General features: G+C 25.2%; 1 protein-coding gene across 12 annotated transcripts in view; it reads left to right on the forward strand.

Annotated features, from left to right (window-relative positions):
- Positions 1-17,053, forward strand: part of PMCA (plasma membrane calcium-transporting ATPase 3) — a 428,157-nt gene that overhangs the window by 383,376 nt on the left and 27,728 nt on the right. For 8 of the 12 annotated variants that reach the window (XM_067272783.1, XM_067273122.1, XM_067273045.1 and 5 more), the window contains one exon: positions 6,439-10,356. The exons of 2 other annotated variants lie outside the window; for them this stretch is intronic. In XM_067272783.1, coding sequence (XP_067128884.1) covers positions 6,439-7,035 — 597 coding nt within the window. In that variant the 3' untranslated portion in view covers positions 7,036-10,356. Of the gene's footprint in view, positions 1-6,438; positions 10,357-10,460; positions 10,530-17,053 lie in introns of those variants that run through there. 2 more of the 12 variants (XM_067273462.1, XM_067273313.1) reach the window with 1 other exon arrangement.

Raw genomic sequence — 17,053 nt, forward strand, 5'->3', positions numbered from 1 at the left:
CACATCAAAAGCACTAAAATCATTTTACTTTGTTATGAAATCTTGACCAAAAAAACCCCCATAAAGTTTGTTCTAGTGACAGATCTAGAAAGCTCTTAGAGATATTAAATCATATCTCATTTCACATTTTCAAAACCAGTTCAAAAGAATTCAAAAAAATTATTTCAAAGTGGTATTAAAACTTTATATAAAAATTAATTTATTATTAATCCATTTTAGATTAGATTAGAAATTAGAATTTGAGATTATAACAATATGAATGATTAGAATGAATGAGATTAGAACAAGTCTTTCTTCTAATGGTAATCTGGTGGTGATGGTACAGTACAGTGCAACATTGTTGGCTATGGAGTTAGATTGGCAGTTGTTATTGCAGTGATGATGATGTGCGCCAAGAGGTTCCAAACGGATGCTTATTAGTCAGACTCAAATCTCAGAACACACATACTCTTTCTTATTTCTTGTTTTATTGCTAATTTTCATCTTACATTCATGTTACTTTTCTTGTAAATCCAAATTTGGAGAGAGAGTTTTTTCCAATAGCAACTCAAAGCACTGAATAACAAAATGTCACCAGCATATATCATTTCAATTTTGATGAGCTGCTAATAAATAATATGACAGATATTCTGAGTGGAGGGCCTTTTATTATTATTTTTTTTTTATTTTTTTTTTTTTGGAAGAAAGTTAATAATTTTTTTTAAATAAAAATTTATAATTTTTGCAAATATTTCGGACCCCACAACAATAATGCAAACTGGCATAAATTATATGGCAAACTTTTTGTCAGCAAAAAATTGCATATTTTAGGCAGGAAACTTTGGAAATTATTTCTTAAAATGTGAAAATAGCTTGTGATTTAAAATTTATGGTTTAATAAAGGTAGTAAAATTTTTAGTTTTATTTATTAACTAATTATTCTATGGTTTACCATTAATAATTGGATAATAGCCAACACAGTTACTTTTTTAAATATCAATAACTTAAGACAGTATTCTTTGTAAGTTTGTATGAGCTTTACGCCTACATAAAATGATAAGAGAAACAGATGAATGACTATATTATCAAAAATGCAATTTATTTGATAGAAAATATTTATTTTTTTGGACTCTGAAACAAGATTTGTGAGATTCTTAGATAAAATTCTCTATTATTTTTTTTAATTAAAAAATATTATTTATTAATTTTATGTTTGCTGTATATTAATATGGTGAAATGACTTAAAATTTTTAATCCAAAATTAATTAAAATGTAGAAAATGATTCAAATACATTTATATAGGTTTATCTGTGTGTTCTTTAAGCATAGATAAACTTATATAAATTTACTTTCACAGAAGTTTGAGAATATGAAAGTAAGAATTACAATGTTTTATATTAGTAATATTCTTAATATCAAGAAGAAATATCAAGAAATTGACAGAGTCAAATTATCTTCTAAGCTGCTTACACACTAGAAATAAGTTAATTTTTTGAAAATTAGGTCTAGAGATAAGTGAGCAAGTAATGAATTGATAATGTTGGAAAATTCTAAAGGGGGAATTGAATCAGTACAAGATCTGAATGTCAGTGCAGTAAGCTGGATAGTAACTGTAGATTTGGATAGCATTTTCACAATTCAATTTATGTTAGCTTGGCTTTAAATCAATATTTACTTAAAATCACAGAACTATACAATCTTATGTTCTTGTTAGGCCAACCAGAGAGACTTTTCTCTACAGGTTTTCTATGGCATTCAGTTAGCTATAAATTCAATTTCTAGTGTCATTTATAAGTTAAATTACTATCTGATTCAGTAAACAAAGTTTGTTTTATAAAATTAATTCTTATTATTAAAAATATTACAGAACAAACTTCATTTACTTCTGAATGTGTTCAAATTTATATCTAGTGTGTATCTTAAAGAAATCTAATAGTGATTAATTTGATTTGATATCAGTTCAAAATTAATGAAGTGAAATGTTTTTAGTTGATTTTCTGTAAATTATGTCTGAGAGTTTGCAGAATAAACTTACTGGCAAAGCAGTGATTGATATTGAAATCTTTAGTAACCAAAAATGGTCTTTTTGAGGTAAAATTTTGTATATTTCTAGAGTCTAGATTATTTCAGAAGAAATTATTACATTGTTCAGGTATTTTTATCTGTTGATATAAAGAAATATAAATATAAGGATAATTCTTTTCCATTTATATAAGTATGTAATGATATTACACTCTTATATAAGTATTACAGTCAATTTAAAGATTCTGTTGTGAAAAACTCTCAAACATTTGTTTGAAAATAAGCTTCCTTTAGTTTGATGTCTTTAAACATCATCTTAATTTTTGATTCATAACATTAATCAGTCAAACATCAAAAAGTTATTTAATATTCTATCAGAAATAATTTTATTCAATAGAGCATTTCAATATACTATTCATTATTTTGAATATAAAAAACATTCTTATCATACACTGCTAGTTCCTGTGTATAAAATATTTACTTTTATTAATAATGGGAAACTGGAAATTTGATATGTGTAATTTTGAAAAACTTTTTCAAAAATTATACACACTACTTTTTATATATTTCTTTTTTAAAAAAGTTAAAAAAGAAATATATAAAAAGTGCTAGATGCTATAACAAACATCTAAACATCAAGCATCATAAAGCCCGATATGTATATAGAAACATAAGCAAATGGATTGCCTTAAATAATCGGGACATAACTCCATAATTTTAATGATTAATACTAAGTAATTTGCTACTAGAGGTAGACGTTAGGCACCATCTCTTAACTAAATTAATAATTAGAATTTTAATAATTTATTAAATCATTTTAGAAATATCTAGAAGAAAAGAACTGACCTGGGACGGGGCTTGAACCTGCAACCTCTTTTTGCTGTGCAGTGCATCTACCTCTAGTAGCAAATTACTTAGTATTAATCATTAAAATTAGCAGAGATATAGCATGTTTAGATGCTTTGTTTTAATTAATAACAGAAAAAATTTATATAATTACATAGTCTCAAATCATCTATTGTACCAGTACCTTAGTATTATATACATATATATAGTACTAATTTTATATTTATATAAAATTTCTTTTTGAATATTATTATGTATTAATATATTTGCATTATAGTTTCTTAAATTTACAAGAATTGTTAAAAGAAATTTATACAAGTGCACAATTTTTATAATTACTTTGTATTAGTTTTTGTGTTTTAAATTTACCTAAATTTTTCAATTTAAAAAAGTTCATATTCTTTGTGTAAGATTGAATATGTATTTAACAATTTTAAACTCAGGATAATGGAGACAGAATGCATATATAAGTTGTTTAAATTTGTAAATTTGAATATAAATTTTATATATATATATAAACATAATTTAATTTAAATTGTTAACATTAAATGAAAGTTTAAAATAGATATTTTTGTTTAGTGTTAACAATTTAAATTTTAGTTCTGTGCTAAATAAATATATGTTTATAATTCAAATAAAATATTTAGATAGATAGCAAAAGTATTTTATATTATTATTATAATTATACAATGCTACTTAAAACCCTGTTGACAAAAGTAAGGAAATTTTTGAGAATATTTATTTATCTAAAAAATAGTGCAATTTTTTTGATACAATCATGATTTAATGCCTTTATATTATGTATATAAACATTGACATTTAAATAGACTTTGTTACATAAAGGTAAAATTTTGAAACAAAAATTGTTTATATACATAAATTGACAAAATATGGTTCTTTTTTATTTTAGAAAAATAAATGAATAATAGTAATAAATTATTTCCTTTTTAAGTTAAATTTTTTTTAGAAATTTAAAAGGAATTTGAACTTTATTATTTTTTAATGTTTTCATATTTGAACAAGAAAATAACAGACTACTTTCCTTTAAAATTGTTCCAGCTGCATGCTCATGGAATGTACAAAAATTTGAGATTTGATAAAAGTTTTAAATTATTAAAAGTTAAAAAAAAATTTAAAAAACAAAAAACAATGTTTTTTTTTAGTCTGTAGTTTTATGATTTAAATTTATTAAATAATGTGATCTATAGTTTGGAAATGTTAAGGTGGCACTGTTAAAAGGTAGGAGGGAGGGGAGATAGAATACTTTTCTATAGGAACAACATGGTATTGTTTAATAATTAATGTGCAAGACCAGAAGGGTTTGTGATCTTGGTTCAGGACACTTTTGGCCAGTTCTGTGATTTACCTGTTATTTCGTAGGAGAAGCAACAATTATACCATTATCACTTGGGAGTGCTTGGAGAAATGCTGTCTTCCATTTACTTTGTTTCCTTCATGACAGAATATGAGGACAATGCTAAAATATCATTCTTAGTTCTACATATATACAGATCCCCAGGAGAAATTATGTTTTCTGTTTTCCATAAATTCAACACATTCTTCTATCAATTGCTTTCCAATTCTCCTCAGTATGTAAATTCCTTCATAACAGCTTTCATAAGCAGGGCATTTCCCTTTCCCTCTAGTCAAGCAGCAATTGACAATAAGCTATCTAACTTATTGTCAACTGCTGCTTGACTAGAATGCTATGTTTATGAACTAGTGAAGCTAGACTTGCACAACTGATACTAACTACAACTTATTGCAGTTAGTATCAGTTGTGATATATGTAAGGCAGGTTATACACCTGCAAAATTCAAATACTTTGTTAACTTCATAAAAATAACTTTCTGCTAACCACTCTATACATCTTAGCTACATACAGTCCACAATACCATATTTGAGGTCATTAGCTACATTCAGAAAATTCAGGTTTATCTTGTCACTGACCCCAATCTATGTTGTGTTGGCTTTTATATAATGACAGAGATGAAGTCAACTTGCTGGGAAAATTTTGAAGTATATGCCATATCTCTACAACACTGTCTTTTGGGGACAGCAATCAATTATATTAGAGCTATTACTAAAATGCTCCAGACACATATCCAAGAACACTAGGAAAACATACAAAATAACACGTATACCACAGAACTGGCCAAGAGACATGGACAAATATCACAAACTTCTCTGGGTCCACACATTAATTCTTAACCTCTTAATTAAAGCAAAGTTATTGTAATGCTTCATTGAAACTTTTTAAATTTTATTATGTATTTTCATCAAATTGTGGATGTATTTAAATATTTCTGATTGAGAAATTAATTCAGAGATTGAGGAGAATTAAAAAATAAAACTAAATAATTATTTGGAAATTCTTTTTATTTCAGATATATCTTGTTCATTGTTGTCTTTCTAATCTATAGAAAATAAAATTTATAATTTAAAGATTTATTTAAAACCTTTTTAAATTTTAGCAAACCTCCTTTATTAATGTAAAATAACAACTATTTGTGCTTATTTAGTTCAAAAATTTTGATTCACAATGAGTTTTTTCTTCTTCCTGATATAAAAATTATGCATCTGTCTCCAAACACTTTTCTCAAACATTTTAATGATTTTAAATTATTAAATATATAGATTTGAAAACATTTTTAATAATTCAGTAAGATTAAATTTATTTTCAAAAATATTTTACTAATTAAAATGAAAGTATTGCTCAATTTATTAAACTATTTTTGGTAAAAATATATAAATATTGGTATGTGAATATTGAAGCAATAATCAGTAAATATTTCATTTATCTATATTTGGATTATTTTTATGAATAATGGTATTTTTTCCAATTATTTTTAATATTACCTATAATATTTACAGACTGTATCATTGAATTTCAAGTATATATATATTCTTAATATAACTTTTCTATTAAAAAAAAAATGTGTACAGTTTTTGATAAAGAAAAATTTAAGATATTCTACTTCATCCATCAAGCTTTTTTCTGTGCAGAAAAATTTTATTTAAACAACTTTGCTGCAGTATTTAAAATTTGCTGCATGTAACTTTTATATTTATAATAAAATTTATTACATAATAATTATTATTAATCATTATTATTTTATTATTAATGTTGTTGTTGTTTAGTGTTATTACTACTATTACTGTTGCCATTGCTATAGTTTAATATTAAAAGTAGTGATATTGTTTAATAATGATGAATTAAAATTGTCAAAATATGAATGACAATTAAGTGTCAAAATGATATTGTTCCAAATTATGTGCATGTTATGAATATATAATTCAATAATATATTGAATAGCATGTTAAGCTTTGGTATTTTTTCAATAAATAATTTCAGGAATATAGTGATATAAAAACATATATGTGTATATATCACTGCCAGACATCTTTGGACATCAGGGAAATGGTCAGGTGTAAGAAATATAAAATCACTTGAATGATATAATTGAATGCTTTGCATAATATTTATTTTGTGATGTGACTGAATTATTTAGTTTTTGTGTTATTTAATGTTTCTAATTCCTCCTTAATTATTTGTGTGTTGTATGTATGTTTCCTTTTTCCTTTCCACAGCTTCGAGTAGTCAGGGCATTTAAGAGCACATTGGAAGATATGGAGGAAAGACGTAGTGTACATAGTTTACACAGTTTACACAGTTTGCGTAGTTCACGTAGTCACCCTGGTCCGAGGCCGCTCTCTGATATTAGCTACATTGATGAAGATCTCAAAACACCATCGCCAAATGATTATCCCTACGAAATAGCCGATCAGCTAAAAAATACAAATCCAACTTCTGTATCTAATTCTGCCGGAGCTAAGAATTTGAATAACAGAGAAATTCATCATAATAATATCAACCAGTTTAATTCTCAACTACCATCTGCTCCAAGTGAAATTGATACACATGCAGAGACTGCTCCTCTAATGGAAAGATCTTCATGTCATCAATCACCAATATCATCACAACCACCTATCCAGACCCAACAGGGAACACCATCTATTTCACCAACCACAACTACAAGTATCACTCCAGTTAATTCTTCCTCGCCTTCCTCCAATGCCTCCTATAATAATAGTAGTAGTAGAGCTGGTTTCAATATCAATAGTCCATTAGCCCAGGGCTATCATCTTCTTACTGAGCCCACTAAAGTTCATGAAACAAGTATTTGATACATATGATCTCCTGTTTATATCTGTGTAGATTTACACCATTAAGAATCTGTCATTATGGAAGCAGATCAGATGAAGTATAACTAAAGAAGGCATATCTTTATTAAATAACATTGAATAAGTCAAAAAACTGACATGAATCGTCACAGTGGTATGTTAATGAGTTCTGAAGTTAGCTATAACGAAATAGGTTGCTGCATCTTCCTTTAGGCAACTATCATTCCCTATATTGTGGTTATACTATGCCCTGCCTTGTTGTAATTAACTGTGAAAGACAATAGTTAGATTGTTACAAATTAGCAAGTATGAAAAAGATCTTTGGTATTGGTTAAATACTTGAAATTTAAATGTTCATTAAAAGATAAAAGTTCCTTACCTGAATTTTTAAATATTAATCCTATTGAATTTAATATAAATGACACAATTTATTTCATTTTGAAAGAAACTTATTATTATATCCATAGCAATTCAAGATAAATATATTTAAATCTTTTGTTACTCTTGTATAGAATTTGAACTGTTGTGGATAGTTTCAAATTATTATAAGAATGAGAAATGTTAAACAACGATATTTAATTTATAACAAGACTGTTTGTCAATCAAGAAGAATTGTGAAAAGATTGCTGACATGTCTTTGGTCAGTTCTGTGGTTGTATTTTGAAAAACAGAAAAGAAACAAAGAACATTTAATATGAACTGTTCATAGTTGTATAGACTATCACATTTAGTTTCAATGATCACTTACTTATACAGGGTTTGGTTGTATATTATAATCAGTTCTAAACATATACAAATAGAATATGAAGAATATATATATTAAATAATCAGTTTTTTTCAAATTAATAAATTGATTTATCAGGAAATTTTTGAAAATGTTTAATAAAAGTGTGTTTCAGAAAATCTTAGTTTTCCCCTTTTGTTTGATAAAATGGGCAAAAAAATGATTAGATATTAATTTAAAGATATTAAAAAGAAAATTGAGACTAAAAATGAAAATTCTACTTTAAAATCAGTATTGAATGAAATTCTACAATTTTGGTACTTAAAATATTTTATATGCACAGAAATTATCCAATTAAAAATTTTAATTCATGAAATAGAATTGTTTATAAACATTTGAAATTGTATGCAAAAATAAATAAATAAATTTTAATAGAAATCATAAGTATGATAATATGATTAAGCTCATTAAATATCTTAAAATTGGATTGTTTTAATTTCGTATAAATAAAAGAATTTATTTATTTAAAAATAACTTTTATCAAATGATAATGTTGTTATTTTTTTAATTTGTTAAATTTTGAAGTATTTAAATTAATTATTTTCTAAAAAAAATTGGAATTTATCATTTTATAAAAAGTGAATGATACATAGAAAATATACTAGAAAAATTACATTATAAATACTTCATATAAATATATGTATATATATTATATACTTATCAACATAAATACACATATTTATATAAGATGCATGATGAATTTATATTTTTAAGGAACAACAGCTCCAAATTTTATATATTATTGCAATATTGTATTCATTAATTCAAAACAAAATACAACAAAATATAACACACTTTGTGTTTTTAATATTTAATCTCATTCTTTTAATTACTACATACTTACAAAATCTATAAGATATGTATATATATATAAATGTATATTAATCCAAATTTTCTTTTAAATTAATATAATTTTCTCAGAATATTGTTTGTATACTGTTCTACATTATCAGGTACTATTTTTTAAATAATAAATGAATAATTTTATCTGAATTTGTCCAGATTTAAATTCTTTAATTTTGTACACCATGTATATAATGTATATACATTTTTTTTATTATTAATAATGCTGGAAAGAAATATTAAATTTATTTTATTTTTCTTTTTTTTACAAAGTGAAAAACTGCCTAGAGAAAGTAAAATAAAATATTAAATATAATATTTACTCCATTTCAAATTATGATATGTACTTGTCGAGCATTTAGCACTTTTTCTTACTCTTATTAAATTAATGTTAAAATGTTAAAAACATACATCTAAAATTTTTTTGCTGTAAAATCAGTTTGCATTTGGCAGCTGTGTTTGCTTGTTGTTAATAATTGCAAATTCATGGATTTTTGAGCAAATAGTGTATTTGATAGTAAGAATTATGCATGTACCAAGTTTATTACGGGTAATAGAGAATCTAAATTTAATTTTGGAAGAAGAGCTTGAAAAGCAGTCACGTCAAAGAAAAGTGGCAGGTGCTAAGTTTACATTTCAAAATTTTAATATTGTGTAATAGGAGTAAATAAATATATATAATAAACATACAGAAAGGATAAAATTATCTACACTTTTCAATATTTGAACACATATATTTATATATCTATAAATTTATAAAATATAGATTCACTTTCAATGTTCATGTAGTTGTCTTACTTATGAAATAGTGATTGTGACTTTATATATGTTTTTTTGGTTAAAATTTAATTATAAGTGAAAACAACAGTATAGATTGGATGCTTTACAGTTTGGTTGTATGTACAGTACTTTGTAAGAAAAAAATATAGATTGTTCTAATGAGAAGATCAAAGTGATTTCATGCAAATTGCAATTAAAACAACAAAAGAAAAGTTGTTTAATTGCAATATGAATTTACATATATATCAAATTTTGTTGCAATCAATTATTGCAGCAAGAAGTCGATAATTGGTTGCCTCGTGTGAAAAAGTGCCAGTGCCACACGTGTAATTTATATATACAAACTTTTATTGTTCTTGCACCAAATCAAAAACTATTTTTATGTATTTATGATGAAAAATTATTAATTGAAAAGAAAAATTTTGGATTAATATATCTACTAAACTATATATTTTATGAATTTGAAGTATAGTATAAGAATTGTGGAGACACTTTTAACCCTTTGGACTCCTATACTATAGAAAAATACTCAAAATAAGCAATACATTGCATGGGTGTGTGTTGTGCTTTTAATCATTACTTAAAATAAGGTAATTGTAATGCATGATGAACAAATAATTGATAATATCATAAATTTATTTTGAAATTCACATAATTTGTTGATAATGATATAATAAATATTTTTTTTTCTATTGTTTCGAGAATATTTCAGGATCGGTAATGTTATCTACCCAGTAAAATGTACTTTTTTGGACTGTTTATTTATCTAGAAAAAACTTATGTAATAACTTATTGCTTATTTTGTATGTTTTTATTCTTGTTTCTCTTTAATGTATAAAGTTAATTGAAAATTTTGTGAAATTGCCAACTGATGTACAGTTTCATCAAATAATCTATATTAAATAAGAAACATTGTAGTTCTTGGATGTAGCTTCATTTTCAATTACATCTCAGCTGTTTTACATGTATTTATATGGCTCAAAATCAAAGCATATATATTTGCTGCTGTGTATTTTCCAAGGTGATTGGCGGTGAATTGCAGGATCGGTTGATACCGGTGCCCTACAGCAAGAGTGCCACTGATCAAGCTGTAAGCAGCTTCTCTTTCTTGTGGAATTTTTCATATTTAATATTTATTTTAAGAAATTACTTTGTTATTCCCTGAATTTTTAAACAATAATATAAAATTCGAATTTTATTTTATTTAACTTTAAATGATAATTCTTTATTATTACTTTTTTAATCAAAAAGTAAAAAGATTTCAAATTTGGTAAAGTATTGGAATATTTGTATTTATAAACTACATTTTATACAAAATTTTCTGATTTAATATAGGTCACTGAAAATTACATAACTGCTATTTTCATGAAGAAACATTAATATGAAAAATATAATTATTTTGATAATTATATTATTCAAAATTTTTTTAACCACAGTGTGTAATTAAATATTTGCTCTTTGCTTTTTACTATAGCATTGTTCTTACATGTTGTTACTTTATTGCTTAATAATTTCTGCCTTTTTTTTATTCACTAGGCAATAAGAATAAAAACTGATTCTTTTTAAATTTTTCTATATATCAATTATTAACAGGACTTTTTAATATTTATGAAAATCTAGAAGTAGATTTAGTGATGTTCAACCTGCACCTGCAGATTCAAAGTCAAGCACCAAAACAATATAAAACACTGCACTGTGATATATTTGTTTTATTTTTGTAAATATGGTATTTAAAATACAATATATTTTTTCTTATAATTTATTGTGTGTAAACTATATGTTCATTTTAAGAATGCATTCTGTGTGTACAGTAGAATAATTATTATATATATATATATATATATGTACACACACACATATATATATATCATATGAATATTTTTTATCAAGGACTCATAATCACAACAGATACATTTTATTGAAGATCCAGAGCTAAATAAGAATAGCTGTATTTGATAAAATGTATTTGAAATTTCTATGCTATGAATATCTAAAAAATTAATGAATGTATATTATATGTACATTTAAATTCAGGTAGGTGAATTATTTTTAAGATATTTTTGTCTTTTTTTTTCCAGCTGTTTTGTCTATAAAATATTTAATTCAAAAAATAAAGAAAACAAACAGATTTTTAATGTTTTTTGTTTATTACTTTTAAAATATAAATATTACATATGGAATTTTTATATTCATCCGTGTGTATGAAATATTTGAATAGTTTGTGATTATATATACTAGTTTTGAAAATTAGAACTGTTACTGACTTTTGGACAACGTCCATTTCTGTTACACTTCTATAGCAATCCATATTTAAACTGAAAACATTAACAAATGTATTTATTTGTTCTCTTTATTTTCCATTAGTTTGATATAAATTTTTATTTTTAACAATTTTTCATACTATTGAAAAATGAATTATTAGAGATATATTTGCAATAAACAAATTAGAGATAAAAGAAAAAACAACAATAAAGGAGGTATTTATGAAATGATATTTTTAATTAGTATGTAGCATATTTTATTCATTATTTAATGATTAAATGGAATTTAATTGATTTCTCTAGAAATTACAATAGGTAATGAGTGTTTAAAAGAAAGAATACCTATTGAAAAATAATGGCTAACTAATATAGAATTAATTTATATATACAGTATATATATATATATATATTCTTTAAATGACAAAATGACAATACAAATATTGAAAAGTTTGAGGCAAATATTATAAAAAAATGACTTTTAATGTTTAGTTAGTAGTAATAAAAATTAAGTTTCAGTTGTGTGTATCATTGTTAATTTACTGATAAATAAATAAAAATATATTTCAAGATTTACAGTTTTGCTTTCAATAAATAAGTTTTGCTGACAAAAAATGTGTTTTGTCTGAAGAAAACACATTACAACACAATAAATATACAGTATATCTGTTATAAATATCAAGCACAGATAAAATGGGAGAATGAATTTGAATTTGTAATTTTACATATGTATTTTTTGTAATTGTAAATTTACTTCAATTATTCATGACTTAGAGGAAATAAATTACAATTTAAATATTATTTTTGTAAAATAGTTCAATTTTCTGATAAAATCAAATTTTTACAGTAAGTTATGTTAACTTACATATTTCCTTAAGAGAGTATATAGGATAAAAAGCCAAATTAAATAAATTACCTTTTTTTTTAATTTGCCATTTTCTTTTGTCATCATTTCAGATTTAAATTTTTCTTACTAAATAAAACTATTCATTTTTTAAAAGATATCATTTAGTTTTGCAAAACTTAAAAATTTGTGGTCTTTCTTTCCTATTATATAACATTAAGAAAGATACCAACTGATCTTTTAAATGAATGTGTGATCTTTGTTATCACATTCAAACTTTCTTATCAAATATACATAACAGAAATTTTACCATATTGAAAACAAAAAAGAAATTTATGATTAAATTATGTTCATTTTGTTACAACAAATGTAAATTGGATACTTCTGTTCTAGATAATTACTATTCAGTTTTTTTACTTTTTTATCCATATAAACTTCAAAGAAATTCAATACTTTGTAACTTGATGTTTTGCCACATATATATATTGTATGAATTTTTAAAAATGAAATAAATAATTATCAAAAATCTAGAGCCAGTAGCATTTATTTAAGAGAAACAACAGTTAAATTTTTTTAAATGTGTGAAATTTATTTTCTCACTAGAAATTGTTTAGATTTATTAACTTTGTTAAATTGTTTAACTTTTATTGATTGGTTTAAAAAATTAATTTTGATAATTTGAAAATAAGCTTTATATTTGTTTTAATAGATTATTTGTTTTTAAAATAAACATTTCAAATATTTCCTAAATTAGCATAGATATTTTCTTTATTATCTTATTTATTTCTGTTGTTAAATGATACATAAACAATTCGAAAATATTTTTATAAGTCTTGATCCAATCACTAAATTAAGTATATAGATCAGTGCCAAATTAGGACCAAGTGATAGCCTAAGCAAAGCCTAACAATGATGCTGGCACAGCTGCTCCTTGTTTAACTTATAAGATATTAAGATTAAGTAAATGAGGAATATGAAGTAATAGTTTGAGAAGTTATCATTCTTTTTCAGTTTATTCCAGGAAGGACCCCACAACGATATTAAATAAAAAAAAGTAAATAGCAATAAAAAATATATAAGCAAAGATTTTACCTTTAGGTTATTATTTATTTACTTTTTAATTGCAAAGTCTTTGATCAAGTTCTCAAACTGATTTAATGTAACAAATCTACTCCTTCACTTGGCAGAGACAAGGCATCCAATTTGTTTTATCACATAGCTGTTCAACTTTGATTTTTAAAATGCTTGAGTTGAGAAAATAAATGCTCATGTGTGCAGTTTGTAACAATTAATAATAACAACAAAATGCTCAATGAAATGTCAACATTTGGAAACACCCAACTATTTTTGTCTTCTACAATTATTTTATAATGTTTATCATGACTGTATCTGGTTTTTATTTGTTATTACACTGAAGTTATGATGCTTATATGTATAAGGTGGTAAAGCTCAGCAGAAAGATTTTTTTTCTATCTTCTGGATAAGCGTTAATTAGTTTTTGAGAACAGTAAAAGTACTTTTTATTTTTCTGTATATGAAATGATATTATTTGGTACTTTAGAAAGGAAAATGTGTGTACTGCTTTGTAACCTTTTCTCATTTCAGTTTTTAGTTTGGCAATAATTAGGCAATATGAAATTTATCTCTGGCATTCTGATCTACTATTGATGCATCTTCATCATTGGATAGTGTCTTTCTAACACATTTGTGAGTTTGAACACTTTTGTGATCAACATTTAGTAGTAGTTCTCTTACAAGTACTTCAAATTTTTCAAAGTAATTTCTTAAAGAGCATAGTTAATCAGCTAGTAACTCTTGTAAACTTAAAAATATGTGCAGATCTATAACTTCAGAACTTGACTTGCTTTATAAAACTATTTTACAAAATCTCATCTTGCATGATAAACATAAAAATAAGTTCTGTTTCTTAAATATTACTGCAATATTTTTTATTTTCCGGTATCTTTCTTTTATGGCTAGTATTTAGTTATAGACTATATTGTTTTCAGCATTTAAAAAAAAAAACTTCAAAATTGTTACTGTTGCCATTGCTTGTCTCCCACCTGGTATTAGAGGGATTTTAACACTGTTTCATTTTCAAGACAAGTTTTAGGAATTTTTCACTAACTGGTTGAAACTGAAAAAAAAATGTATAGAGAATATTGCAGAATTGATTGATCACCATCAGTGACATGACAAAGGCATGTTTATGCTTTCTGCTCTGGATAGTGTTGGTATGAAATGAAGCTATAGTGTTTCTTCCAGCTCCAGCTATATTCAAGATTGTACTCCATTTCTTGACACTCAGAATATTTTCAAAAATGTGTGTGTTATTCTAATGTTCTAACCAGTTACAGTTGGATGTAACTTAAGACTTTTTTTACATATTGTGTTGTTAAAAATGTGTTGAACTTTTGGGAAATAAGTTTATGCTTTTCAGTTCATGCTTATATAATAAAAATTTAGTGTTGAGAGTGTTTGACATTCTATGAAATTTGTGTATTAAAAAAAAAAAAACAAGACATTTTGTCAGAAGACATTAAGCAGGGGATGCCTGTACATGACAAACTTAATGCAAATTTATTTTCTTCTTAAGTCTTTTGCTGCACTATATTATTATGACCAGAAATGCTTGCATTATTGTTATAGAACTGATCTCTATATTTTGAAAAAAATTGAGTTTGCAACTTTTATGTAAATATTAATAAGTGGTGTGCTATTTCCTTTCCAGTATGATGATTTAATTCCAAAAAGGTTGGCATCCTGCTAAACACTAGCTTTTTAAGTATCAAAGAACAACAATTAATTGATTCTGTATGTCAATAGATCTGGTGTTGAATTAACTGACATACTAAAATAATCAGAATAATTATTTTTTGTTAACAATGAATGTGTGGGTCTTTTGAGCTATTAGTAAATGAACTTCTTACAGCTAGTTTTGGATAGATATAGGATTTCCTTTTTCCATAATTTCCATTTTTCAAAATGTGTCCAGCTAAAAATAGATCAAACTGACTAGTAAACTCAATCAATCCTAAAATTCTCATTCTACAGTGAATCAAAATTTTCAGTTATTCCTTGAAAAGTAGGCCATGTTCAGCTAACATACAAATAACAGCTATTATCAACTTAAAGATTTGTTCCGGGTAAATGCATTCTAAATTTTTTTCCAACTTTTTTAAATTCAAACTTTGTTTGAGTTAAGTACATTAGAATAGTCTTAATGAGTAATGCTTATTTTATAATGTGCAATTATTTCACTAGTCATTGAATGCTCTTTCAACAAAATACAAGAAATATTTAAGAGTAAAACCTTTACAAAGTAATAAACTGACCTGTTGATGACTTGATTAACCTCTTTCTCTTGTATTACTTAGCATTACTTTTATCCTAAAGAAATACAGCATTTCTTTGTTATTGTAAACAGTACCTTATTTGTTTGCACATGATGAATCTTGCCAAACTATGAAAGTTTGGCTAGATTCATTGTGTGATCTATTCTACTGTTGACAGTCACTGATTTGCAAGTAATCCAATAAGCCATGTCATCAGCAGAAAAATCTCACCTCAACACTGGGTCTTTTGCTTTATTTACCATAATTTCATTCAGATAATCCCTGAAGCATATAACCACCATCAGCTTATAGCCCACTGAAAATTTCCAGAATGGAAACAAAAAATTTGCATAATCTACACTTGTGAATACTTCCAGTATACAGTTTACAAGTTATCATCTCAAACATTTTGTTTTATTTATATAAGAAGTTTTTTTGTTTAAGTGATTTTACACAAGCAAAATGAAAAATCTGAGACAGAACTACCTAAACTGCATTCAGTATCAAAAATAAAATGGCACTAAATGACAAACTTTATTTCAAGCAACTAACATTTCATTCATTCCAGCATTGAATCCTTTTTCTCTAGCAAACATTTTCAGATTTGTTTGAACCCTTTAATTTCAAATCATTCTTTCTATTGGGCCTAGTTTTTAAAGTAATGAATATTGCTTTTTGCTGCAAAAAAACTACTTGTAATGAAAGAAATAATAACAATAAGTAATAATGATTGTACCTACCTAAAATGAATTTTTGGGGATTTCATGCTGTATTTAACTGCAAAACATTGCTCTTCAGAGTCCAACAGCAGTAAGCCAGCATTGTTGGACTTTTATTTGCCTCGAAAACAGCTTTCCATAGCCACCATGGATTCCTGAAGAACTTTTTGCCGTATTCATGACATAGCTTAGATTCCTGAAAAATCTAGATAAGAAATTATCTTAAGAGACATGCAACATTCTAGTTGTCTGTAATTCCACAAGAATGCTATTGTGCTGAATATCAGACCTCCATCATTGCATATATTAGAGAATCTGCCTGGGAGAAGTATATTCAAATCATGTTGTCTTTCATAAAATATATGTAAGTTTTATATATATATAGACTTTTGTACCTTTCAATAACAAATGCCATCTTTTTAATCTGAACTCGATAAGTCAAGATCACATAAAAGATT

Source organism: Centruroides vittatus, unplaced genomic scaffold, assembly GCF_030686945.1.
Source record: "Centruroides vittatus isolate TY-2023 unplaced genomic scaffold, ASM3068694v2 contig_10, whole genome shotgun sequence".
Lineage (NCBI taxonomy): Eukaryota > Metazoa > Arthropoda > Arachnida > Scorpiones > Buthidae > Centruroides > Centruroides vittatus.